At 41.1% G+C, this 27,523-nt stretch overlaps 2 protein-coding genes and 1 long non-coding RNA gene across 5 annotated transcripts; all 3 read right to left on the bottom strand.

Annotated features, from left to right (window-relative positions):
• Nucleotides 1–12,370: 12,370 nt before the first annotated feature.
• Nucleotides 12,371–16,223, bottom strand: LOC307030278 (uncharacterized protein). The gene is made up of 5 exons (XM_079666608.1): nucleotides 16,015–16,223; nucleotides 15,750–15,853; nucleotides 15,448–15,592; nucleotides 14,443–14,569; nucleotides 12,371–14,136 (listed from the first exon to the last, which is right to left on the bottom strand). Exons 1-5 carry the CDS (start codon nucleotides 16,159–16,161, stop codon nucleotides 14,078–14,080), a joined length of 582 nt encoding a protein of 193 aa, XP_079522734.1. The 5' UTR covers nucleotides 16,162–16,223; the 3' UTR covers nucleotides 12,371–14,077.
• Nucleotides 16,224–16,292: 69 nt separating this feature from the next.
• LOC307030063 lies at nucleotides 16,293–17,383 on the bottom strand. Its single transcript, XR_013805520.1, has 6 exons — nucleotides 17,332–17,383; nucleotides 17,112–17,217; nucleotides 16,843–17,033; nucleotides 16,712–16,762; nucleotides 16,569–16,622; nucleotides 16,293–16,462 (listed from the first exon to the last, which is right to left on the bottom strand). It is a non-coding gene; the product is annotated as an uncharacterized lncRNA (long non-coding RNA).
• Nucleotides 17,384–19,788: 2,405 nt separating this feature from the next.
• Nucleotides 19,789–27,044, bottom strand: LOC307030313 (uncharacterized protein). Of its 3 annotated transcripts, XM_079666654.1 has the most exons (6): nucleotides 26,662–27,044; nucleotides 25,135–25,193; nucleotides 22,146–22,314; nucleotides 21,851–22,054; nucleotides 21,270–21,341; nucleotides 19,789–21,179 (listed from the first exon to the last, which is right to left on the bottom strand). In XM_079666654.1, the coding sequence occupies exons 4-6, from the start codon at nucleotides 22,052–22,054 to the stop codon at nucleotides 21,048–21,050; spliced, it is 408 nt and encodes a 135-aa protein (XP_079522780.1). In that variant the 5' UTR covers nucleotides 22,146–22,314; nucleotides 25,135–25,193; nucleotides 26,662–27,044; the 3' UTR covers nucleotides 19,789–21,047. The 3 variants fall into 3 exon arrangements, 1 of the variants encoding a protein (XP_079522780.1); XR_013805615.1 differs by lacking the exon at nucleotides 21,851–22,054 and having other exon boundaries at nucleotides 21,069–21,179; XR_013805616.1 differs by lacking the exon at nucleotides 21,851–22,054 and having other exon boundaries at nucleotides 21,077–21,341.
• Nucleotides 27,045–27,523: the final 479 nt, after the last annotated feature.

Genomic DNA, 27,523 nt, shown 5'->3' with positions numbered 1-27,523 from the left:
GTTGTGTGTCAAATTTCTCAATCAAACTATTTAGATGGCACCGCTGTTAACGTGGGAAACTCAAATATTTCAGGTTGTATAACTTTGTTTTCTATCCACATCATCTCTCCATGATTTTTTTTAAACTTTTTTGTTGGAGTTGGTTTTCTTTCAGTCTTGCACTGCAAATGTATTAAAGGTCACCTATTGTGCAAAATCCACTTGTTCATGTCTTTGATACATAAACATGTGTCCCCTCTGTGTGAAGAGATTCTGAAAGTTTCAGTAAAAAAGATTAGCTCACTTTCCGTCCTGATCCATTTATATAAAAAAATACGAAAATGAGCTGATCCGATTTTGGCCACTTTATGATGTCATAACGATTTTTTGGCCTGAACAAAACAAGGTAACACCCGCCCCACCTTATCACCTGAATCTCCTCCTAGAGCACCATTAGGCGCTTTCACAACGGAGTACTTTTACCCCTACTTTTCACGTTTAGTTCCGTTAGTGCCTGAGATTTTGCGTTCACACCAAAAAAAGAATCAAATCAAGTTTTATTTATATAGCACATTTATTAACGATTTTTGGTCGAGCCAAAGTGCTGTAAATATAATAAAAATAGCCTACAGTAGAGACACTTTACAGCTAATACAATAGCACAGATTGTTCAGAATATCAGTATTAGAAAAAACGACGCCCTCTATCCTTAGACCCTCACATCGTACAAGGAACAACTTCCGGAGAAAACCCACAGTTTAAAGGGAAAAAATGGGAGAAACCCCAGGGAGAGCAACAGAGGAGGGATCCCTCTCCCAGGACGGACAGACGTGCAATAGATGCCGTGTGTAAAGAGATAATACATTTTACAGCGTAGGTAGTCCAAATGTTAGGAAATGCATGTGATTTTGAGCAGTGGTGGGCCGTCAGGGCCAGCAAGGCCTTCTCTGCTGGCCTAAACATCATCAGAATATAAATTAAATTTTGATATATTTTTTCCACAAATATGTATTAAATTATTCCCTGTAGTCTATTCTCTTCATTTCATAGCTTTCCTCTTGGTTGCGCTGCTTCCAGCCTCAGAATGAGATTTGGAGGGTTGGCCTTTATGTTAGAGCTTTTATCCAATCATATTTCAGCCATAATGTGTTGCCAGGGTCCAATAAATCTGCCCTTAGGCCTTCAGAATCAACAGTGCGGGCGCCTGTAGATTAAAGTGAACGGAAACAAAACTGTGGCGTTAACCAATCAGATTTTGAGTTGGCGACAACGGGCCAGCTAGCAGGCGTACGATGACGTTAGCACGTGCACGTCTTTTGATTGGATACGCACTATTGAGAGGCAGAGCTATGTAGAGCTAGCAAACTGAACTTGAATTTGAACGAGCTAATTTGTGTAGATTTCTACAAGCTGTTTTTTTTCAACCCACAATGGCTGAAGGAGGAGAAGAGATCGATTTGGTCGCAGATATAATTACAACGCCATTTTCAAGACGAACTTTTCAAGAAAAGCTAGACATCGTGAGAAGAGAACGGCCAACCCCGACGCTAGCGAGCCTATCACAGCGGGGGAAAGGGTTTGTCCGCCACTTTCAAATCACTAACTACGAGCGGTACCCCTGGCTCACAGCCTCCGAGAGGCACTGCAAATTGTACTGCTGGGAATGCCTGCTATTTGCAACTGATCGATTTGGTGTTTGGAGCCACACTGGATTTGCAAACTTGAGTTGTCTAACCAAGGCAGCAACGAGACACCAAAGCACGGCTGGGCACTTACAAGCAATGGTGCTTTTGAAAACCTTTGGGGACACCCGAGTGGATCTACAGCTCAACGAACAAGTGCGCCGGGAAACGGAGCTCCACAACGAAAGGGTGAACAAAAATAGGGAAATATTGAAAAGACTGATTGATTGTGTCCTGTTTTTGGGTAAACAGGAACTTTCATTTAGGGGACACGATGAAAGCGCCGAGTCCAGAAACAGAGGAAACTACGTGGAGCTTCTTTCTTTGCTTGCTGAGAACAACACAGACTTGCATTACCACCTGTCCACAAACAAAGTGTTTACTGGGACGTCAGGCAAAATACAAAACGACCTGATTTATGCTATTGCTGAAGTGATGGGAGAAGAGATCAAAATGGAGATTAAAAAAGCACCCTTTGTCGCTGTTATGGTGGACGAAGCGACAGACGTGGGTAATGTAGCACAACTGGCACTTGTCCTGCGTTATGTGACGGACACAGGTGTCAAGGAGCGGTTTGTCAGATTTGAAGATGTTACAAGCGGCAAGCGAGCTGATGACATTGCCGCTCTTATTTTCCGTTTCATGGAGGAATATGAATGTAGTCTGGATAAAGTTGTGGCACAGTGTTATGATGGCGCAGCGGTCATGGCATCTGGACTAAACGGGGTGCAGGCTAAAGTTAAGGAGAGGGCACCTATGGCCTTATTCATTCACTGCTATGCACATCGACTAAATTTAGTACTGACTCAAGGGGCCTCAAAGCTTAAAGAATGCAAGGTCTTTTTTGCCAGCCTCAATGGCCTTGCAGCATTTTTCTCCAGATCCCCTAAGCGCACGCAACTGCTGGATGAAATTTGCAAGCGTCGTCTTCCTAATGTTGCACCAACGCGGTGGCAATATACATCGAGATTGGTCAATGCAGTCTTTGAGAAGAGAGTTTCCCTAAAGGAGGTGTTTGACCACATACTGGAACATCATGAGGAGTATGATGGGGATACTATGCTTAGCGCTGATGGATTTAATGCACGTCTGGATGATTTTGAGTTTTGTTTTTTGCTTGAAACATTCAATGGGATTTTTAAGCATTCAGATGTGCTCTTTGGAATACTACAGAAACAAACATTGGATGTACAATTCTGTCTGACAAGGGTGAACGAGTTTTGTGACACAATTGAGCGAGAGAGGTGCCAGTTTCGTCAGATCTACGAGGACACAGCGCGCATCTCAAGTGTTCCGAGCGCACGCAGAGGCCCACGTACAGCACAAGGAGACCTTCGCGCATACTACCAACAACTCCACAGCAATATTCTGGACAACATTCTTTGCCAGATACGGAGTAGGTTTCAAGACCACGAAAAATTAATGTTTCTCTCCCTCCTGGACCCCCAGCACTTTCAGACCTACCGGAAAAAATTCCCGCATACAGCCTTAGCCAAATTAACACAGAGTCACGGAACACTGTTCGATCTGTCCCGGCTGAAAAAACAGAACTGACTATGCCATGACTGATTTTGAAGGGAAAAGTCCCATTGATCTCCTTGATTTCCTTAAGCAGAAAAATCTGAGTGAGAGCATGGGGCAGCTTTACACATTGGCATGTGTGGCAGTGACTATCCCTGTGTCCACTGCTTCTGTCGAGCGGTCATTCTCGGCCTTAAAGCGAATTAAAACTTATGCCAGAAATTCTACTGGACAGACTAGGCTTTCATCATTAGCCTTCATGTCTATAGAAAATGACTTATTGGTGGAACTGAAACGCACAGATAAACTGTACAACAGAGTCATTGAAGTCTTCTTGAGGAAAGAAAGGAGGATGGATTTTGTATTCAAATAATCAGTTGTTTTGGTGAGTACAAAGCATTTTTTTATTTTTTTTATTTTAATATATTTTTGTCATTTTATGTCGTTAATATTAAATCAATATTAACGAATTAATATATATGTAATTAAAATGACAAATATATAAAAAATAAATGTTTGATGCTTCTGCAAGAGATATAGAGATGTGTGTGGCGCACTGGCTCAGCTGTGCAGTAAAAGTACTCAAGGAGACTTGTTGAATTGTTTTGGTTTAACCTTTATCAAAGTGGACATTCAGTGCTAGGAATACACTTTCACCACTGTCGCAAATATATCCTCATGAACAAATGCAAATTATTTGTTTGTTTTCTTTTATTTTCAGTGAATAGTTTGTGTCTTTATCGTCACGTTTCTTAAATTAAACTGCTTTGGGTGCGACAATGCGCTGTTTAGTGAACAAACTTGGTTTGGTGGACTTAATAAAACTTTGTAGACTAATGCCTTAAAAGCCCCTTTTTATTTTTAAGTTTTGACCGTATCCAAGCGATCTTAAAGCTGGTAGTTTAACACTCTTAATTGTAAATGCGGATATATTGATTATAAATGCTTCGGAAATATTAATATAACTCTGTTGTACTTGACTATGTTAAGGTGATGCAACGCCCGGTTATACTGCGTTTCTGTCTAAATGTATAGTTTCTAGAGCCATGGCGTCATAATGTTGGTATTAAGAGGTGGAATAATTCAGGTAGGACTGTGTAGGACATCACTGAAGGCCTAGGTGTGAAATGCACGGCCCGCCACTGATTTTGAGATACCCCTACCCGAGGTAGAACAAATGACAACATTGATTTTTCTTATCTTTAGGGTCTCCCATTAATGAAATTGATTGTTGTCAAATTTTATTTTGGTGGAAAAAATGTTTTTTGGGTTGTTTTTTAGAACTACCCCAATCCCTGAAAAAGAGCCAAATTAGACCAGGCCGAATGTGGCAAAGGTGACAAGAAAGCCAATAACTTGAGAATGACAACTCTTTTCCTCTTCAGATTTGCTGAGGTATCAACCAGGTGGCTGTCCTACATCACCAAATAGTCAGAAAATTATTTTATTTAAAAAATACTGAATTATAGTCCTGTAAACTTAGCTTTAGTTTAGATGGAAATTGTACTTTTTGGTGATAGGAACATAGGACTCAATCACTTTTCTCTCATTTATCAGAAAAACAGAAATCCCTAAAAGATATACCATTACTGAATTGTCTAGGGTGCTATTGAACACTTACCAGTAGTTGTATGGTTGAAATATCTGGTACAGTTCTATTGCAAATGAGATGTATTTAGACATAGGGCTATACCTCTTCTCTGATACAGTCAAATTCCGAATGGGGGATAAGTGGCATAATAGCCTATAAGTTAAGAATGCTCACTCTGATGGTCATTATATTTGGAGAGGGAAATACCAGGTGGCTGAACTACATCACCAAATAGTCAGAATAAGAGTAACCCAATACAATAAAGTGTATTAGTTCTAAATTGCAAGCCTCTAAAACATAGGTGTAAATAGTACAGGTTGTATTGAAACTGGAACCTTAATTCAAAGTACATCAATCAATCAATCAATCAATGTTTATTTATATAGCCCAATATCACAAATGTTACATTTGTCTCAGTGGACTTCACAGTTTGTACAGAATATCAGTATGACAATACGACACCCTCTGTCCTTAGACCCTCACATCGTACAAGGAAAAACTTCCAGAGAAAACCCCACAGTTTAAAGGGAAAAATGGGAGAAACCTCAGGGAGAGCAACAGAGGAGGGATCCCTCTCCCAGGACGGACAGACGTGCAATAGATGCCGTGTGTAAATTGAAAAGATAATACATTTGCAACATAGGTAGTCCAAATGTTTTGAAATGCATGTGTGTATAATAAGAAGATGAATCCACGAGGATATCCATCCAGGACTTATGATCCAGGACCGCAGCCACGACTCAAGATCCAGGACTCGCAATCCATGACACAGGACCGCAGGATCATCCATGACTCCGGATCCCGGCGTATATAGACACCAAAAAGAAAGAAATTTGGGGAAGCTGGGTTAATCGGAACATGAGAGTACACAGGTATAGACAGAGAGAAGGAAGAAGTAAGATGTCCCCCGACAAACTAAGCCTATATCAGCAAAACTAGGGGCTGAATCTAATCAGCCCTAACTATAAGCTTTATCAAAAAGGAAGGTCTTAAGCGCACTCTTAAAAACGGATAGGGTGTCTGCCGTCCGAACACAAACTGGAAGCTGATTCCACAAAAGTGGAGCTTGATAAGAAAAGGCTCTGGCTCCCACTGTACTTTTAGAGACTCTAGGAACAACCAACAACCCTGCATTCTTGGAACGCAATGCCCTAGTAGGACAATAGGGTATAATGAGTTCTTTAAGGTAAGATGGCGCCTGCCCATTAAGGGCTTTGTAGGCGAGAAGAAGAATTTTAAATTCTATCCTGTGTTCTATAGGGAGCCAGTGTAAGGCAGCCAGAACAGGAGTAATGTGGTCCCTTTTCCTAACTCTGGTTAGTACACGAGCTGCAGCATTTTGAATCAGCTGAAGCGACTTGACTGACTTCTTGGTACACCCTGATAATAAGGAGTTACAATAATCCAGCCTTGAAGTAACAAATGCATGGACTAGTTTCTCTGCATCGTTTTGAGGCAAGATATGCCTGATTTTTGCAATGTTACGTAGATGGAAGTAGGCGGTCCTTGAAATTGATTTTATGTGGGCGTTAAAGGATAAATCCTGATCAAATATAACACCAAGATTCCTTACAGTCTCACTGGAGGCCAAATTAATGCCATCCATAGTTAATATATCTTTAGATAATTTGTTTCGTAGATTCTTCGGGCCAAGTACAATAACTTCAGTTTTGGTCGTGTTTAACATCAAAAAATTTAAGGTCATCCACGTTTTTAAGTCCTTGAGGCAGTCTTGAATTTTATTTAGATGATTAATTTCATCAGGCTTGATTGATAAATATAGTTGAGTATCATCCGCATAACAATGAAAGTTTACAGAATGATTCCTTATAATATTGCCTAACGGAAGCATATATAGGGTGAACAAAATAGGTCCAAGCACTGAGCCCTGTGGCACTCCATGGCTAACTTTGGTTTGCATGGAAGATTCATCGTTGACACGTACAAACTGAGAGCGTTCAGATAGATAAGACCTAAACCAGCCTAAAGCAGTTCCCTGTATGCCAACTAAGTGCTCTAGTCTTTGCAATAGGATATCATGGTCGATAGTATCAAATGCAGCACTAAGATCGAGTAAGACAAGAATAGAGACAAGTCCCTTGTCAGAGGCTATTAGAATGTCATTTGTGACTTTAACCAGAGCTGTCTCTGTGCTATGTTGTGTTCTAAAGCCAGACTGAAAATCTTCAAATAAATCATAGTTTCTTAAGTAATCACACAGCTGTTTTGCGACTGCTTTCTCAAGAATTTTTGAGAGGAACGGAAGATTAGAAATAGGTCTATAGTTGGCTAAAACCTCTGGATCGAGGTTGTGCTTTTTAAGAAGCGGTTTTATCACTGCTACTTTGAATGATTTTGGAACATAGCCTGATAATAAAGACATATTCATAATATTTAATAAAGAAGTGCTAATTAATGGAAAAACTTCTTTTAACAGCTTAGTTGGAATCGGGTCTAAGATACACGTTGATGGTTTAGAAGAGAGAATCATTGAATTTAATTGTTCAAGGTTTATGGCTGAAAAGCATTCTAGTTTACTATCTAGTGTAATATTATTAGAATTTACGTTTCCGGGAGCTGTTGATAACACTATACTGGTCAAAGGCAAGAGGTCATTGATTTTGTTTCTAAGAGTAACAATTTTATCGTTAAAAAAGCACATAAAATCATTACTACTGAGTGCTATGGGAATAGAAGGCTCAGTCGAGCTGTGGCTCTCTGTCAGCCTGGCTACAGTGCTGAAAAGAAATCTTGCATTATTCTTATTCTCATCTATTAATGAAGAGTAGTATGCTGCTCTCGCTTTACGCAGTGCTTTCTTATATTCATTGAGAGTAATATGCCAAATTAAACGAGATTCTTCAAGTTTAGTGGAACGCCATATCCTTTCAAGTTGTCTCGACTTTTGCTTTATTTTGCGGGTTTCGGCATTATGCCATGGAGCTAATCTATGTTGTTTTATTTTCTTCTTTTTCAAAGGAGCAACAGAGTCTAATTTTATTCGCAGCGCATCTGTAGCACTATCAACAACATGATCAATTTGGGGTGGTGTACATTTTGTATAAGTTTCCTCCCCTACATGCAGACATGCTATCGAGTTAAGTATTGGTGGAATCTCTTCCTTAAATTTGGCTATAGCACTAACAGATAGGTTTCTGCTGCAGGAGCTTTTGGCTAATGCTTTGTAGTCTAGTAACAGTACTTCAAAAGTTACTAAGAAATGGTCGGATAAAGCAGGATTATGCGGTTCGACTAATAGTTGCTCAATTTCAATACCATAAGTCAGAACAAGGTCAAGAGTGTGATTATAGCAGTGGGTTGGTTTATTTACACTCTGACAGAAACCAACAGAATCTAATATAGAGTTAAATGCAACAGTAAGGCTATTTTTATCATCGTCAACATGAATATTAAAGTCACCTACGATAATTACTTTATCTGTTTTAAGTACCAAAGCTGATAAAAACTCAGAGAATTCTGATAAGAATTCTGAATAAGGACCTGGTGCACGGTACACTGTAACAAATAAGATTGGCTGCAAAGTTTTCCAGGTCGGATGCGTAAGACTGAAAATGAGGCTTTCAAAGGAGGTATAATTTAATTTTTGTTTAGTATTGATAAGTAAACTTGAGTCAAAGATTGCTGCAACTCCACCTCCTCGGCCCGTGCCTCGGGCAATATGAGTATTGATATGGCTGGGTGGAGTGGCCTCATTTATGCTGACATATTCTTCATGTCTCAACCAAGTTTCAGTGAGACAGCATATATCAATATTATAATCTGATATTAAATCATTTACCAGTATTGCTTTAGATGCTAGAGATCTTATGTTTAAGAGACCACATTTAATCTTCCTGTTTTGTTGCACTGTAGTAGTTGTTACATTTACTTTTATTAGGTTATTATGTATGACACCTCTATTAGGTTTTACCTTAAATTGTCCTTGGGCAGACACACACACCGTTAATATTGGGTATTTTATTGGGGTCGGGATTCCTATGGATGACTGCCTAGGAGAGAGCGCAGAGAAGCGTGTAAGACTGCGACTCCGCCTCCTGGTCTCAACTCCAGTTTGTCATGGATTAAGTCCACAGAGCCCTGAGATGTTTGCCGAAATGAGATTTGCACCTTCCAAAGTAGGATGAATGCCGTCTCTCTTAATCAGACCAGGTTTTCCCCAGAAGGCTGTCCAATTATTCACGAAGCCCACATTGTTTGCTGGGCACCACCAAGACAACCAGCGCTGAAATGATGACATGCGGCTATACATGTCATCATTGATCAGATTGGGGAGGGGACCAGAGAAGATTACGGTGTCCGACATTGTTTTAGCATAACTACACACCGACGCCACATTAAGTTTGGTGCATTCTGATTGGCGTAAACGAACATCATTACCACCGACGTGAATAACAATCCTACTGTATTTACGTTTATTTACAGTATACAATTCATCAAATAATTCAGTGAGAGGTCAAGCATATAGATACTAGAATATAATGTTAAATGTCAGGCTCCTCAGAAACGTTAGGGGAAACATTTTGACATTCTGTCAATGTGTCCCCTGGTTGAATGGCGCCATCTCCGACAATCCACCCCTTGCCATAAGGACTCCATAACAAGGGTTTGGGTTTGGGCTGTGACACCATCGCTATCTGAAACATTGCTCTTTGTACATGTTGTTGAAATGCATCCTCTGTTGGCGGCAGATTTTCTGAGGCTGCATCTGTTGTTGATGCAATTATGAACCTCAGTTCATCCAAGTTTGTGCACATCAGTCCAATTTCCTTTTTTCCATATAGCAGAAGCGCCAATTCTCTTACGACCTGCAAAGACTCTTCCAAGCTGGCAGAGAGTCCACAATGGGCCAGATCTTTGAGCTCGCTGAGATGGGTCTTGAGTTTGGTGAATTCTGTTGTCTTTCCTACTCTGTATAAACTACTTGTTGTGCCACAGCCATTGAGTGCATGACATGCTGGTGACATCATTGTAGTTGCCGCCCAGCTTCAGGACCATCTCCAACTAAACGGCCTCTTTGAGAAATTCCAGTCCGGTTTCCGTTCCGCCCACAGCACTGAAACAGCTCTGGTCAGGGTCACAAACGACCTGCTGATGGCGGCTGACACTGGTTCCCCATCTCTCCTCATCCTCCTGGATCTGACTGCAGCATTCAACACTGTCGACCATAACATTCTCCTTCAGCACCTCCAATACACCATCGGACTCTCTGAGTCCGCCCTGAGCTGGCTCCAGTCCTACCTGTCTGGAAGAACAGAGTACATCTCCTTGGGAGGTGCAAGGTCCCAGACACACCCTGTCACCCGTGGTGTCCCTCAAGGGTCGGTCCTCAGGCCCACTCTGTTCACCCTGTACACTCTGCCCCTTGGCCGTGTCATCAGCCAGCATGGAATATCATTCCATTGCTACGCTGATGACACGCAGCTATATATAAAGACAGACCCTATCCCACATGCATCCTCACTGTCACCATCATCATCACCGTTCCCATCAACATCCCTTAACACCTGCATTGAGGAGATAAAGGCTTGGATGCAACAAAAGTTCCTGTAGCTAAATAGCTCCAAAACAGAAGCTATTTTAGTTGGCACACCAAACCAGGTCCAGTCATCCCCCATGACCCACATCACCTTTTCTGGCCAAAACATACCCCTCTCCACAGCAGTTACCAACCTGCGTGTAAGATTTGACCGACATCTGAAATTTGACACCCACATCAAACACCTGTGCAAAACCTCCTTCTACCACCTCAGGAACATTGCAAAACTCCTGTCAGATGCTGAACAACTGGTCCATGCCTTCGTTTCCTCAAGGCTCGACTATTGTAACGCTCTCCTCATCGGGACTCCTAGCAGGAGCCTTCAGAAGCTCCAATACGTACAGAACAATTGAATACAAGATCTCACTGCTCACCCATCAGTGCATCCACGGGAATGCTCCTTCATACCTAAAATAACTACTCACATCACAAACCTCCACACGCTACCTCCGCTCCACAACAAACCATCTGCTTCGCCCCCCCCAGGACCAAACTCCACACAATGGGGGATCGGGCTTTCTGTGCAGCTGCTCCTCACCTGTGGAATTCCCTCCCAGACCACTTGAGGACTCCACAGACCACTGAAGCCTTTGAGAAAGGCCTAAAAACAAATGTTTAGGCAAAAGTGCAGATCTGTAATGAGGACCCATCTCTGAAGAATAACACAAGTGTTATAACCTAAAGCAAAACAAATGTCCCAAAGTACAGGAAGTACTTGAGGATTAGTGGAAACAAGACTGCACTCTGCATGTTTGTGAGCAACTACATTGTCACTACTGCCCCACAGAGACTACACTCAGGATTTGACGAAGGGGAGGAGGTGAAGAGCATCTGCACAGCAGGAGTCAGCAGTTTGACATCACTGTACAGTGATCAGGAGGAGGCAGTCACAAGGATGGTGCTCCATTCCATACATCTTGCAGAGTCATATTCCCGCATAATTGTGAGGTCTGATGACACAGGTGTGGAAGTACTGCTCATATATTATGCAAGCAAATACATGTTTGGTTCGTCTCTAGTGTACATGCATGCAGGCCATGGAATGAGAGAGAGATATGTCCCCATCAACATCATATGTGAGAAAATTGGAAAAGACATGTCTACCTGTCTACCAGCATGTCGTGCACTCACTTGCTGTGGCACAACAAGTAGTTTGTACAGAATAGGAAAGACAATCAGCATCAGCAGGTCGTTTGTGACCCTGACCAGAGCTGTTTCAGTGCTGTGGGCGGAACGGAAACCAGAATGGAATTTCTCAAAGAGGCCGTTTAGGTGGAGATGGTCCTGAATCTGGGCGGCAACTACATGTCTAACTGTCTACCAGCATGCCATGCAATCACTGGCTGTGGCACAACAAGTAGTTTGTACAGAATAGGAAAGACAACAGCATTCACCAAACTCAAGAGAATTGGCGCTTCTGCTATATGGAAAAAAGGAAATTGGACTGATGTGCACAAACTTGGATGAACTTAGGTTCATAATTGCATCAACAACAGATGCAGCCTCGGAAAATCTGCCGCCAACAGAGGATGCATTTCAACAACATGTAAAGAGAAATGTTTCAGACAGCGATATGGTGTCACAGCCCGAACCCAAACCCTTGTTATGGAGTCCTGTTGGCAAGGGGTGGATTGTCAGAGATGGGGTCATTAAACCAGTGCTATTTACAAAACCCCCAGCACCTACAGAAGTGAGAGACATTACTCACTTGTATTGCAAAGATGCAAAGTGTGGAGAGAGTGGAAAGTGCCAGTGCCTCTCTGTTGGCCTTCTGCACCTGCTGTGCAGAATGTCAACATGTGTCCCCTAACGTTTCTGAGGACCCTGACATTTAACATTATATTCTAGTATCTATGTACAGTGGGGCAAAAAAAGTATTTAGTCAGCAACCAATTGTCCAAGTTCTCCCCTTTAAAAAGATGAGAGGCTTGTCATTTTCATCCTAGGTATACCTCAACTATAGAGACAAAATGAGAAAAAAAAATCCAGAAAATCACATTGTCTGATTTTTAAAGAATTTATTCGCAAATTATGGTGGAAAATAAGTATTTGGTCAATAACAAAAGTTCATCTCAATACTTTGTTATATACCCTTTGTTGGCAATGACAGAGGTCAAACGTTTTCTGTAAGTCTTCACAAGGTTTTCACACACTGTTGCTGGTATTTTGGCCCATTCCTCCATGCAGATCTCCTCTAGAGCAGTGATGTTTTGGGGCTGTCGCTGGGCAACACGGACTTTCAACTCCCTCCAAAGATTTTCTATGGGGATGAGATCTGGAGACTGGCTAGGCCACTCAAGAACCTTGAAATGCTTCTTACAAACTCCTTTGTTGCCCGGGCGGTGTGTTTGGGATCATTGTCATGCTGAAAGACCCAGCCACGTTTCATCTTCAATGCCCTTGCTGATGGAAGGAGGTTGTCACTCAAAATCTCACGATACATGGCCCCATTCATTCTTTTCTTTACACGGATCAGTCGTCCTGGTCCCTTTGCAGAAAAACAGCCCCAAAGCATGATGTTTCCACCCCCATGTTTCACAGTAGGTATGGTGTTCTTTGGATGCAACTCAGCATTCTTTCTCCCCCAAACACGTCTAGTTGAGTTTTTACCAAAAAGTTCTATTTTGGTTTCATCTGACCATATGACATTCTCCCGATCCTCTTCTGGATCATCTAAATGCTCTCTAGCAAACTTCAGACGGGCCTGGACATGTACTGGCTTAAGCAGGGGGACACGTCTGGCACTGCAGGATTTGAGTCAAAAATAACACAAACTATTACTTGATGTCATTGTTCCACATTGTTTATAAGACATTTATTTCACCAAAGTGTTCAAAACCTCTGTTATGGTTATTAGGAGCCAGATGTTGACTGGGAAATTGCTGCTGACCACGATGGAGAAGAGGATGCAGGGATTGTCGTCCCCGAATTCGACTGCCCTTTGAGTCCAGAAGACACAACTGAACTTCAATCAGTATTTCAGCAAATTGACCCAAACACTCCGGTCAAGGAACTGTACTTACTCTGCTGTGAGTATGTAGCTGAAAGATGTGGCTCTTAAGAAATACAGCTCCCTTGAATGACACAGATGAGGTAAAAGTAAAATTCCTGTGTTCAAAGTGTTACTTAAGTACCAAGAGTAAAATAAGTCATGATGCCGATTTCAGGATAGAGTAAAGTTACTTGGCACAACTGGTGACTGGGTTTTTATTCCATGAAATTGAAACAATTGACACAAAATACAGCTCAAAACTATAATGGTTCCCCAACTTCACCATTTGTTTCCAAAACATTTTGACTAGAACAGTATGTCACTTGAACAAATGCAAAACAAATGAAAACCTTGTCAAATAAAGTGCAATAAAGTCTGTCTAACCCTAACCCAGAAAACCTCGATTCTATGACTCTTATGAGCGGCTAAACTCCCTGCTACTCATAACAGCCTGTGTTATGATGCTCAGGAACTCTGGATATGAGCCGAGGTGCCTTGTCGGAAAGGTAATGGAGTTGGAGCATGCATTCACTACGGGAAAGCATACCGTGTGTGTACCATAGCGCACGCTGCAATCATGGTTGAACTCAATTAAGATTTTAAACATCTCTCTCTCTGTTGAGGTGATGGGGACGTGTGCCTGCCCCGTAAGCCATTGAAGGAAGCAACCAACAGTGATCTTGGGTTTTTCCTTCATCTCCTCTTCATCTTTTGCCGCTTCACCTGTAGACTCTGTCTCTCTTGAGTCTCTTTCATCACTCTGTTATCTTCACAGGGATCCCCCTCTCTTCAACCACGAAGCTCTTTTCTTCCTCTAAAAACAAGTTGAAAATGAATACAAAGAAATGCATATATTCACCTAAGCAATGTCAATAAATATGGCTATTGTTTTTAAATAGTTTTTTTATGTGGATATTTTGAAGAAGAAAACCTCATTAGCCAGTCCTGCTTTAGTTATCATTGTTTCGTCGCAACCATCAAGATGCAAAGTTGTGTTTAAACTGAGACATGTAAACATGAATAAAAAGGGTATGCAAAGCTGTCATTGAGTTGCCTGTCGTAATCGGGGGTAAAATTCAAGAACAAATACGTTTATAAAATGTCAGGGCAGTAGTATCACCTTCTTCTTCAATGTGTTGGATGAAGTCTTGTAAAAAGTTAACAATCTTTGATTCCCTCTGGCGTCGCAGCGAGCCCAGCTCGCTGAAGACTGGAGCTATGGCTCCCATCAGGAATTCAGCATCCGGCTTGGAGAGAGGAAAAAACAAAATGATGTATGCTCAAAGTTGGATGAGCTTAACCCTTTAATTGCCAGACCAAGAAAAAAAACGATGGAAAAATTATTTGTTTGCATTTTTTTAATCAAATGGGACACACATAGCACATTAAAAAAAAAAAAAAAAGGTATCAATATTGATATTGATATAAAAAGTAATGTTAAGTGTTTTTCATAATAATAAAAAAACGGGCTCATCTTACTGTAGATGCTGAATTGGCCTAACAGGAAACCACTGGCCTAACAGCAAATGTCTATATCCTGAGTTGGCCTTGCTCATCTGTGTGCAACTTTGGGCTGTATGCCATGCATGAAAGCTGCTATATCAATTATTATCCCTCTTTCCCTCTGAGACTCATAAGGCAGTATAGATGTAGTAATATTACCATGAATCTATCTATTTACCATATTGTATTGGAAAAAATCTCTGAAAACTCTGAAAAAGTTATATTGCTAGTTTAGTTTGTTAAAACTTTTTTTGTGCATCAAGTTATCTAATTATGTTCTGTCAGTGCTCTGACATTAAAATATGTCAAAAATGATATGGTTACCTTACAAAAGTTGACCAAAAAGAGTGATTTCTTCAGCAGTGATTTTTTAGCATGCCAACTTTCTCAGTGGAAAGCCGAATGGCTTTCTGTTCTAACCACAGTGACATCTAGAGGTTGTTTTGTGCATAACATGTCAACCAAATGGTAGAGATGGCTGAATCAGGTAGAGTTAAACTTTGAAAACATTTTTTCAACAGGATATCAAGACACAAAATGTGCTCTACCAAATAGTGGCGCTGGCTGTTAAAGGGTTATGGTTTGAAATTCAGTGGTAAAATCAGCTAGACATAATACTGACCTTTTCATTAAGGCCAGCGACGAACAGATCCCTGAAATGCTGTGGTTGTTGTACTATCATCTCACACAAGCCATACAGCTTCATGCCTGAGCATATCTGCTGCAGCATTGGTAGAGTGCGGACCGATGAGTGCAAGATAATTGCCCTATAATTCAGTAACAGATAACGGCAATAATATAAAATCATACATAAAAAGGGAAAGAGTGACTGCACACTCAATATGAAGTATGAGTGTAAAGGAATAATTGATTTGTTTTAAACATGGGTTGTTATGGGTTAAATCACTTAGCATATGCACATACTTCATTATTTCTTCCTTCCTCTCCCACGTTGCAGGACCACTGTACCCGCATGCTGTTATCCGATCCAGAAGGTCGTACATAGCTTCAGGTTCAGCTATCTCAACCTTTGCAATTAGAAAAACAGTATCACACAGTAAGTCATGGGAGCCTTAGCTTATTTTAAGAATTAGAAAATATTCACACTACAAAGAGGTGTGTGTGTCAACCATACTAAAACAAACATCATGTTATATGAAGGAGTATCTGAGGAGAAGACAAATATTACCTCTTCCATAAGCTGGCTGAGCTCTGGATCAGTCACATCTTCCTTGGAAATGGAATCTCTATCAATCTCCCCAGTGGATATGTATCCATAGCACCACTCTCTGAAAAAGTTAGGTGGAGGACCACCTTGTACTATACTGACTGCCATAATCTCTCCAGCTGTCCTGCATTAACAAAGTTTAATCAATGCATTGACATTATTAATAAATGAAATAAACATCGAAAAGACATTGCAGAACACAATTCTACATACTTGAAATGCTGAGGATGAGGGGAAAAATATTTCAATGGGGCATGCCTTAATCATGGTTTACAATATCTAACACTGCAAGAAAAAAGTATATAAAGAATGTGCATAATAGGAGAAAAAAAAACCTTTCTCTACAAGTGCTGGCATGTATTTCAACCAAATACTCAGGAAATAACTCAGAGCACAATGGACAGGCCACCTTTAAAAATACAGAAAAGCAGAGCAAATATTCAAGTGAATTACTGAGACGCAGAAACCTTCATCATCTGCAATAATGTAATTGATAAATAATGCCCTGATTTGACCTTAATATCTATTTTAGAACAGGAGTTCCTACACGGGAGCACACTTGGAGAAGCCTATAATAAAATGTAGAAAGACTGCCAATCAATGACACATACAATGAAGATTGTTTAGAAACAAACACCTACAATATTAGTGAGCTTACATTCCCAGGATTGCTTGTAGCTGGAGACTCATCTAAATCTGGGTCCAGATCCTGAAAATCGTGACCAGTTAAAAAAGCTGTCGATTCAGGATGATAATGATCCTGCATAGTTATTTGTGGAATAACATTACCGGTTCCAGATCCATGCAGTCAGAACAGCTGCTTGGTTCACACTCTTGTGCATGTAAAGCCAACAGCTGGACAGGCATGCTTAGATGACACGTGGCACATCTGGCTTTTGGCATATTTTCGAACTCCTTCGATGAGTAGGGCAAGGGGGAGGTGTCCAAAGTGTCCTGGATGGGCATTATATAGAGACAGCCTAAAAAGTGTCTGATAAATATCATTTGGAGGACTTTTTAATAATGACAAATAGCAACAGATATAATCAAATGTTTACCTTGCACACAAACACCCCGCATGACGATGAGTCATTTTGTTGTGGGTGAGCAACGGTTGCGCATTCCCAGCTCCCTATTCCCGGACACTTTTTGCAGACCAATGCTCTACACACAAAACACACATTTATTACAGTTTGCCAATTTCAACATATGCCCAATTAAAATAATTTAATTCAAGATCAGTTGAATCCTGTTAAAGGACAAAAATGCTTGAATTACCTTTTTGTTGCTCCCAAAAGATGATCCATGGTGTATGAATACATGTATTTGTCTAATGCACACATCAAAGCTGACATTTCATTCACCCCGTTACATTCTTGCATTTGTCGATCTGTGCGTCTGTGGCCCCAAATGGGTTCAAGTACAGGGACCGCCTCTCCTTTAGGTACACGATCTATGGAAATGCAAATACTAATTATAACCAACCCCTACATCAGATAGTGTCATGGTTCCGTCTAGATCTGTTTACATTGAAGATTACTTACAGTCAGTGTCCAGTGTCCGTGGCTGCAGGCTGCTCCAACTGCCACATCGTGTTTTAAAAGGTCCAACTGAAACAAATTCTAATAATTACAACAACTAATGTATACACTAACATAAGTATGTATTTGTGTGTATGGACATACAAACATACATATACCCAAAATACATAGGCATACTTATGTACAAACAAAGAAATCATCCTATAGTGCTACTCACCCTTCTCAAAGAACCTTTGTGGGCTCCCTCCCAGAGCGACGTCATTAGATAGGAGTCTATCATTAGAGCGCCAGCTTTCCTTCCTACCATGGTTAAATATGAATTGACGCTCTAAGAGTAAAAAAATAACTTGTGATACAATCTAAATAAATATCAGTCCAATATTCTCTTGTTTTGTAATTTACCTCTCCCTCCAACCACTTCCCTGGGGCCAACTCCCTGAGGTTCTCCGTGTACACTTTATATGGCCCAAACTTGCACCAGAGCGTGTGTTTTATCCTCCCTGTCCATATTTGTCAAATTACTGTAAATATAGCAATGGCAGTTATTTGTGAAACGCATAATTTGGTATGTCAGTTTACTTACAAAGTTCAGGATCTTTTGGTGCCATTTGGGCCTCGCAGTCAGATGGAGATGGAGGTGCCACTTGTGGTGTTTGTGTGGTGGGTGTTTGTGTGCTGTGAATGTGTCTGTGTCTTTGTGTGTTGTGGACCAGCCAGAGGAGAGGGATCGGACAACTTTTGTAGTTTGGCAGGGATCCTCTCCTCTGGCTGGAAATAATGTGTTAGATGGTCAATGTTGGTCTGCAACTTTGTGATGGCCTTACCAACAATGGCCTTTTCCCCCTCTAGTTCCAGGATGCTGTAGGGTCCCAACCAGTCATCTTCCAGCTTTCCCCCTTTCCTTTGCTCCTGTCTGACGTTCCTCCGCAACACCTGATCTCCTACTTGGAAGTTGTCCTCCTGGCCCCTGTCTATTTTTCTTTTGCGGACCTTGTCCTGACTTGTTTTCATATTCTTTTTGACCTCTGTGAATACAGCCTCCTGTTTTTTCAGGCCTTCATGGATCTCCTCCCATTCGACCAGCTTGCTGACTTAGTCTTCTTTGACCTGCAACAAATGACAGTTAGAATTTTAGAAGGCAGATGATCCAAATGAAAACGTTTGAAAAGGATGACAACATAAGAAGATCTTACCACGTACTCCTCTGGCACCTCTGAAGGATACCTAGCCTCCCTCCCAAACATCAAATAATATGGACTGTATTTTGTGGTCAGCTGTTTCTTTGTCCTTAGAGCAAACATGGTGGACTGGAGCACCTGGTCCCAGCGTTTGGGGTGACCAGCCACCATTTTGTTCAACGTCCTTAAAATGCAGAATTCAAGTATAGGTATGAGGAAGCAGGAGAGGATATGGGTTCTCATGTATGATAAAGCAACATATCATTACTGATTACCTGTTCACATAGGAACAGGAGATGTGTTTGTTATTCTATCTAGAGCGTGAATTCCATCAGGTATTGAAAACCAATACCTCTGTATAGTGCCGTTTAATTTCTCCACAAGGCCATTGGTCTGTGGGTGGTAGGCGGAGCACAGGCTTCGCTTGATGTCCAGCCTCTCCCACAGGGCTGAGTTGACCTTGAAATTATCATTAGGACAGACAAGCAATAGGTTAGCACAGCAACTACAGTTACATATTGGGGATTCATACTGCATCAACACTGTACCTTGTTGCAAAAACTATGAGCCCTGGTCTGTTAGCAGTCTTTGAGGTGCACCAAATTTGTAAAAGAAATCAATCATACAATTGGTCACCTCTTCTGCTGTTTTACTCTTTAGTGGGTAGGCCTCTGCCCATTTGGTGAAATAGTCAACCATTACACATACAGGACTGTCTCAGAAAATTAGAATATTGTGATAAAGTTCTTTATTTTCTGTAATGCAATTAAAAAAACAAAAATGTCATACATTCTGGATTCATTACAAATCAACTGAAATATTGCAAGCCTTTTATTATTTTAATATTGCTGATTATGGCATACAGCTTAAGAAAACTCAAAAATCCTATCTCAAAAAATTAGAATAGTTCCTCAGACCAAGTAAAAAAAAAAGATTTATAACAGCAAAACACAATCAAACATTTGAAAATGTCCATTAATGCACTCAGTACTTGGTTGGGAATCCTTTTGCACGGATTACTGCATCAATGCGGCGTGGCATGGAGGCAATCAGCCTGTGGCATTGCTGAGGTGTTATGGATGCCCAGGATGCTTCAATAGCGGCCTTTAGCTCATTAGCATTGTTGGGTCTGGTGTCTTTCAGCTTCTTCTTCACAATACCCCACATATTCTCTATGGGGTTCAGGTCAGGGGAATTTGCAGGCCAATCGAGGACAGTAATGCCATGGTCAGTACACCAGTTACTGGTGGTTTTGGCACTGTGGGCAGGTGCCAGATCATGCTGGAAAATGAATTCCTCATCTCCATAGAGCTTTTCAGCAGACGGAAGCATGTAGTGCTCTAAAATCTCTTGGTACACAGCTGCATTTACTCTGGGCTTGATGAAACACAGTGGACCAACACCAGCAGCTGACATGGCTCCCCAAACCATCGCTGACTGTGGGAACTTCACACTGGATTTCAAGCAACTTGGATTTTGCTCCTCTCCAGCCTTTCTCCAGACTCTGGCGCCTTGACTTCCAAATGAAATACAAAACTTGCTTTCGTCTGAAAAGAGGACTTTGGACCACTGTGCAACTGTCCAGTGCTTCTTTTCCTTAGCCCAAGTCAGACGCCTCTTCCGTTGTCTTGAGTTCAGAAGTGGCTTGACCATGGGAATACGGCTATTGTAGCCCATTTCCCGGACACGTCTGTGAACAGTGACTTTTGATACCTGGACTCCAGCTTCAGTCCACTGTCTTTGAAGCTCCCCCAAATTCTGGAAGCGACTCTTCTTCACAATGCTGTTAAGGCTGCGGTCATCTCTCTTGGTTGTGCAGCGTTTCCTGCCCCATTTCCCCCTTCCAACAGACTTTTTGTGGATGTGCTTTGAAACTGCACTCTGTGAACAGCTTGCTCTTTGAGAAATTTATTTTTGTGTCTTACCCTCCTGATGGAGGGTGTCAATGACGGTCCTCTGGACAGCAGTCAGATCAGCAGTCTTCCCCATACTTGTGATTTAGTTTACTGAACCAAGCTGAGTGTTTTTCAAGGCTCAGGAAACCCTTGCAGGTGTTTCGAGTTAATTAGACGATTCAAGTGATTCGTTGAACACCCTACTAGTATACTTTTTCATGATATTCTAATATTTAGAGATAGGATATTTGAGTTTTCTTAAGCTGTATGCCATAATCAGCAATATTAAAATAATAAAAGGCTTGCAATATTTCAGTTGATTTGTAATGAATCCAGAATGTATGACATTTTTTTTTTTTTTTTTTTTTTTTTAAATTGCATTACAGAAAATAAAGAACTTTATCACAATATTCTAATTTTCTGAGACAGTCCTGTATGTACTGGTTGCCACCATCTGTTACCGTGAGTTTACCCACTAAGTCCATCCCAACCAGTTCCAAAGGCTCCGTAACCTGGGGGGGAAAAAATACATGAGCATTACAGTAAATCACTGTTGACATGTTTCTACACTGACAATACCAGTATGCCATGGTTTATTTTACCTCTATCGGACTGTACTCCTGCTTCTCCTTGATGTTGGATCTCTTGGCCTGGCACTGTGGACACTGAGCAATCTAAAACAGACAAACATCATTTCAAAGTTATGACTAATGTTTAGTGCAAATAAATGTGCTCTATTATATTTTAAACTAGAATACAGAAAAAGAAAGAAAGAAGTGCTTCTCCCTTTGAAAAGGTGCCATCAAAACAAAACACATCACAACATAAAAAAACAAATACATGCAGCATATAAGGAATAAAGTGCAGTAATTATTTGCAGGGGTATACAATCGAAAATGTAATGAATAATAATAGTAGGTATGCATTTATAATAATAATAATAATAATAATAATAAATATAAATATATATACAGTCACATTTCTTTCACATGCAGGAGGTATGACTTTCAGGTCTTAAGAGCAATGATACCTGAAAGTCATACCTCTTAATCATCCTGCTGATAGGATGTTAGCACATACAGTATAAGCAATTTTGAAATACACTTGACATTACACTCCTCTGTGCTCTACTTTTGAACCTGAATGTGTATTCCACCTCATTATTTTGAAAATACCAACTCACCCACTTGCGTATGTCACTCTCCATGCCAGGCCAATAGTAGCGAGCAATAAGCGCAGTGTGTCTTCTCCACTCCACAGTGTCCACCAATGTTACTGGAGAGAAACTCCTTGAACAGTTGGTCTGCTTCTTCGGCAGTAGAGACAACTTTGGCAAGGTGCTCCGTCTTGTTTTGTCTGTGCTTGCAGATGTAGTACAGCTCTCCATCTGGTGTTTATATGTCATAATATTAGATGTATTAGTTTTACCATAGCATATTATCATTGTGTTCTAGACTCCATATGGCATGCATCCTTACCCTTTATCCTGAAGGTGTCAGCTCTCCTCTTAATGACATATTTGTCCCTCTTTGTTGACCCTTCAGGATACTGGTGGTGGACTTTTAGATCCAGAATTTCTCACAATTCTGGGATCCATGTTCAACTCTCTGTCCCTCCTTCTACTCTACTCCACCTACTTACCCTCACCTATTCACACACAAACGAATTAATACAACAAAGACAAACAAACAAAGTGTCAAATACACGCAAACCTACAATACCAGCCTCTCTCAAATACACACACTCGCACCTCAATTACTCACCCACTATCACTCACCAGGACAATCACTCTATCACAGGCAACGCTCAATCACTCACTATCTCTCCATCTATCCATCTCTCTCTATATCTCTATATCTGTATCTCGCTATCTATCAATCTGTCTCTATATCTGTATCTCTCGCTATCTCCTCACTAACCTTATAACATGGCGAAATGTTAATCCAATTTATATAGACTGGACCCATGTGCGAATTAATTAATTAAGTCTGTACACCTGTTGTTCAATTGTATGTTTCACTAACAGACCGTATGAAAGTATAAACGGGTATAAAATCGACTCGACATCATATTAATAATAATATATGATACAAATGTAAGACTGACAACAATAATAGTTTGTAAAGGATTTATTGACGTGAATGTTTTGAACGGTGAACACTTAACACAGAAATCGTAACAGTTTAATCTAGGCGGGTCACATTTTAACCTGGGCGGGTCACAGTTCCCTGGGAGGATCGGTTTAACACAGATGAAGACTTCTCCATTCAACACGTCCTAACAGATCACCAGAGAACAATAAATCAAGTCGCTGTGTTGATGCCTGTTACATCACATTACATTGCATTTAGCTGACGCTTTTATCCAAAGCGATTTACAATAAGTATTCACTGTTCAAAACATTCACATCAATAAATCCTTTACTAACTATTATTGTTGTCAGTCTTACATTTGTATCATATTATTATCAATATGATGTCGGGTTGCATTTTTCTAGAACTTGTTGACAATGTTAATGTAACAAGATGAGCTGTGGTGATTTATTAAGACGTGATGATTCGTGGCGCACTCATAACGCGCAGGGCATGATTGATGTTTACTGTTGGGACTCGGGTTTGAGTCCAGCATGAACTTTTTTGTTATTTTGATATCGATGCACATTGAATATTATGTTGAATAGAGGATTCGTAATATTGTTTGCCGACACCAACATTCATGACCAAGCAGCATTTTAAAGTCTAAATATCACGAGTGACATTTCTGCTGCTATCTTTGCAAAACCAGGTAACAGTCACATGTTATCTGGATGAGTGCTGCACAATACCGTTTTTATAAGGGATACATGTGTGTAGGCCTGTCACGATAATTAATTTTGTTGGACGATACATTTTTCTGGAAATTATTGCGATAAACGATAATATTGTCGGCACCGTTTTAAGACCATTTTAGACATAATGATAATATATAATATTAATTCAAGTACATCCTTTCAAACATAACTTTTTATTGAACATTCAACATTGCAAATGAAATGTGAAATAATATTAAAATATATAAATTATATATAATAAATAAAACAAATTAATTAAATTATAATAAATTAATTAAATCACACAACCAAAACAATAAATTAAATAGTCAGGCTGGAAAACAGAGCTCTCTCTCTAAATAAATAAATATGAGCACACATTATCTCACAAGCAAAAAAACCCTCCTTAAAACAAGTCAAGTGTACAGTCCACTGTCAAAGACCCAGATGCCTCAACAGGCCATATCCAAATCTGTTTTTCTAAGTTTTCGAGCAAGGAACACCAACATGTTTGCATTGTCGGGCGGGGGCTCTCCATCTCCAGCTGCCGTGTTTGCTCCCAGCTGGAAAAACGGAATGGGGTGGTTGTGTTTTAGGTGTAGTTTAAAATGCGTGGTATTGCCTGTTTTTGTTGCTACCTTTTTTAAACCAATGCGACACACCGCCCGGCTCATTCAAGTCCGTAGGTTCGCCTCGTTGATTGGGTTTGAATCCAAAATACTGCCACACCGGAGAATCGAGATGTGTAGTCAGGTTTTGTAACCAATTCCATTTCACTTTAAATACCCCGCGAGTAAGTCACACGTTGTCTCCCGCTTGTCGCTATATTATTAATTTGGCTGCTACGCTGCTGCACGTGCACGCGGAGTGTCCTGACCTGGCTGTGTGTCAGCCCCGCCCCTCACAGCACCCCTGGCAGCCACAGCGCTCCAGGCTAAAATGCTGGTTACATCTTTGTAAACGGCAATTTATCGAGCTCAGAAAAGTTATCGAGTCCATTTTTACTTATCGTACGATAAGTCAATTTATCGATTATCGCGACAGGCCTACATGTGTGGTTAGTCTTTCATATTAAACATGATTGCTGGTAGATAGCCACAGAAATCGTAACACAATTTAACCTGGGCGGGTCACATTTTAACGTGGGCGGGTCCCAGTTCCCTGGGAGGATCACAGTTTAACACAGATGAAGACTTCTCCACGCTGCTTTCAAACTGTGAGTAAACACCGTGTGCTTCACTTGGAGGCTGTCTGAAGGTATACACAGATGGACTTGGACATTAACTACGATATTCCGTAATAAGTCTGGCAACAATAGCTGGTTTAAAAGATTTATTCGAGCAACTCGTTTGTCTTGTTGTAGTCCTCGCTGTTCGCGTTGGGATATCGCAATCGTAATCACAACCTCACACACTGGTACTGGATGTGCATCAACGTGTTCCTAAGAAGCCAAATATACCAAAAGATGTATGTAAACGACAGAAGAAAGCGATCGAAATGTGTATTTCAGTCGAAAGCCACGCACCCCACTGAAACGAGTTGATCGGGAAACAAGTTAATCCGGAACACCGGCCAAGACTGCAGCTGTAATTTTTTGTAAGCGACTGACCATTAGATGAATCTGTGAAGACAAGTGATCTCCCCCTAGTTTCACTTACGATTTTGAGAAGTTGGTTCAGCCAAGGCACTTCTCAGCAACAGCATTTTGTAACTCCATCTGTTAAAAATAGATAGCATTTTTCATTTATTTTAATAGGGACAATGCACATAAATGAACACTTTAGACAAATAACGCTTCAAGTGTAAATGGATCATGTCTTCCTATACTGTCTTTAAATTATTGTCTTGTTGTTGCGCACTGGCACTTTGAGTCGATGTAATTTCGCTGTACTTGTTACAACAGGGTATATGCAGGAATCCTGAAGTCAAATTTAATACCTTTTAAGACCTTTTTTAAGACCCTTTCCATACATTTTAAGACCTCATTGCAACTTTGAGTTCTAACCGGTTACATTGGCAACACACTTTACCTCACATTTACTATATTGATTGTAAGATAGCACAACTAAACAGAGTGCAGACAGACTACTGAAGCCTCCTTTCCACATGAACTTCAACCTCTCTGTGAAGGTCAGGTTTAATGCAGCATGCTGCTTTTTTGCTTCTGTAGACTCTGTGTTCTTTCATTCCAGTAAAACTCCTCAGAAACCATTAGAAACCAGTATTTGACCAATAAACAAAACAATTGACAAAACTTTGAACTATGAAATATGTTAAACTTTGGTGAGCTTCAGCGGGGTAATGTCATATAGGAGCTCCCTCTCAAATACCCAGGGGTTAAATTGGGCTGGGGCTGTCCGGGGCTAAGCCCTGGCACATAGGACGATGCTCTGACGTCATCACCCTCACACATTTTTCATATTTTTACAAAAAAGGATATATATATGTTATGATTTTTTTCGTTCTTAATATAGACTATATTTAGGGTCGATATGTGTTGACTTTACTTTAAAATAGCAGATCTCTGTGACCGGATATAGTTTGGCTTAGACGCCGGCCCCACGAGGACGCATACGGTAAAACGCATACGCAAGCGCAAAAAAGGCTTCCGTTCACACGCATTCGATTCATTAACGTGTCCGTTCACACTAGACCGCTGGAAATGCTGGAAACGAGGCCTGTAAGTGGCGCTGCTGCCTCCCGAAATACACCAAAAGCAGTGAAGAAGACCCCGGAGCATGGTTGCCCTTCTGTTTATTCTCCGCGGTGGACGGCGTGTTCTCCTGCTGTATATCTCTCCACAGCAGATGAAAAACACCCACCTCACCGCCTCTTCCAAGGAACGAGGGGACCGTGCGGCAGTTTCCGTAAAAAAAATGTTCCGCCGGTCAACATGTCCGTTAAAGTTTAAATCTTCCGTACAAAATTAGAAAAGTGCCGGTCAGAGGTCTTCTTTGTTATTTATTGAGCTTTCAAACAAATTGATAACGACTCTGTTCTCTGTATAATAATATTTAATAAACGGTGCCTGCCTCTTTTCCTCCCCCTCTTCTGACAGCCCAGCAACAGCAGGAGACGCGGGGAGAGGGAGGCGGGCTATTTGATCGTTATCAGAAAATGATCATATAGAGCTTACACACGGAGCCGTTGGACCCCCAGAGCGTTGCGTATGCCGGTCTACCCACCTTGGGACCCGTTACCGTAGTCGCTTAGTTCCCCCCCCCAATCGGTTTGCTGGTCCGGTCGACCCAGCAGGTCGTGCACGGTCTCCCTGTAGCCGGAAGGCCGATGCAGGAATTGCGAGCAACATCCCCAGCGATTCCGTGGGGCGCGCACCGAGCCTCTAGTCCGCGTGCCGGTGGCAGCCACGGACGTCTCCAATAATCCCCGGCATTTGAGAAAGAAACTTGAGTTCCTTTTGCCGTGTTCGGTTCCGTCCCGGAAACTTCTCAAGACATATCAGGGTCACCAGTGTAGTGCCGAGAGATAGGAAGTCAGAGGCGGTGCAAGGAAGGTGCAAAATGGTACTTTATTCCAAAGCTGCAAAGGACATGTTGTCGGGTCGCAGCCCGGGTCGACAAGAGAGAGAGCCAGGAGGGCACACTAAATATATAGGTAACACATAACATGTCCGTGTGGGAACAATAACCGCCACTATAGTTCCAAGTTTGAATTATGTCCCAGTGGTTAAATAGGTGGTCACCACATTACTAAATTAATGTTAACCAGGTAAAATAAGATATGAATGAACAACAATTTATTTGTTATTGGCTATGGTAGGTTATTGGTTATGTTCACATACTTATTTGATTATTAAAATGTAAAATTATCTTTTTCATATGGGTGTTTAGAGTTGTACCCCCCTAGTCTCTAGTAATTGTGTGCTCAAAGTGCACCAGATTGAAGCATTTTACTGTAAAATGCATACCACCGGACCCCCCTGGAGGTGATGTCCACCCCCCGATTCAAACATGTTCATACAATACTGAATATATCAACATGTTTCTGTTTTTGTAGTGTATTTGCTTTTTTGTAGAGATTTTTCAT

Source organism: Notothenia rossii, assembly GCF_949606895.1.
Source record: "Notothenia rossii genome assembly, chromosome: 2".
Classification (NCBI taxonomy): Eukaryota; Metazoa; Chordata; class Actinopteri; order Perciformes; family Nototheniidae; genus Notothenia; species Notothenia rossii.
Note: the sequence above shows the minus strand (reverse complement) of the source record. Positions and strands in the feature narration are given on the sequence as shown.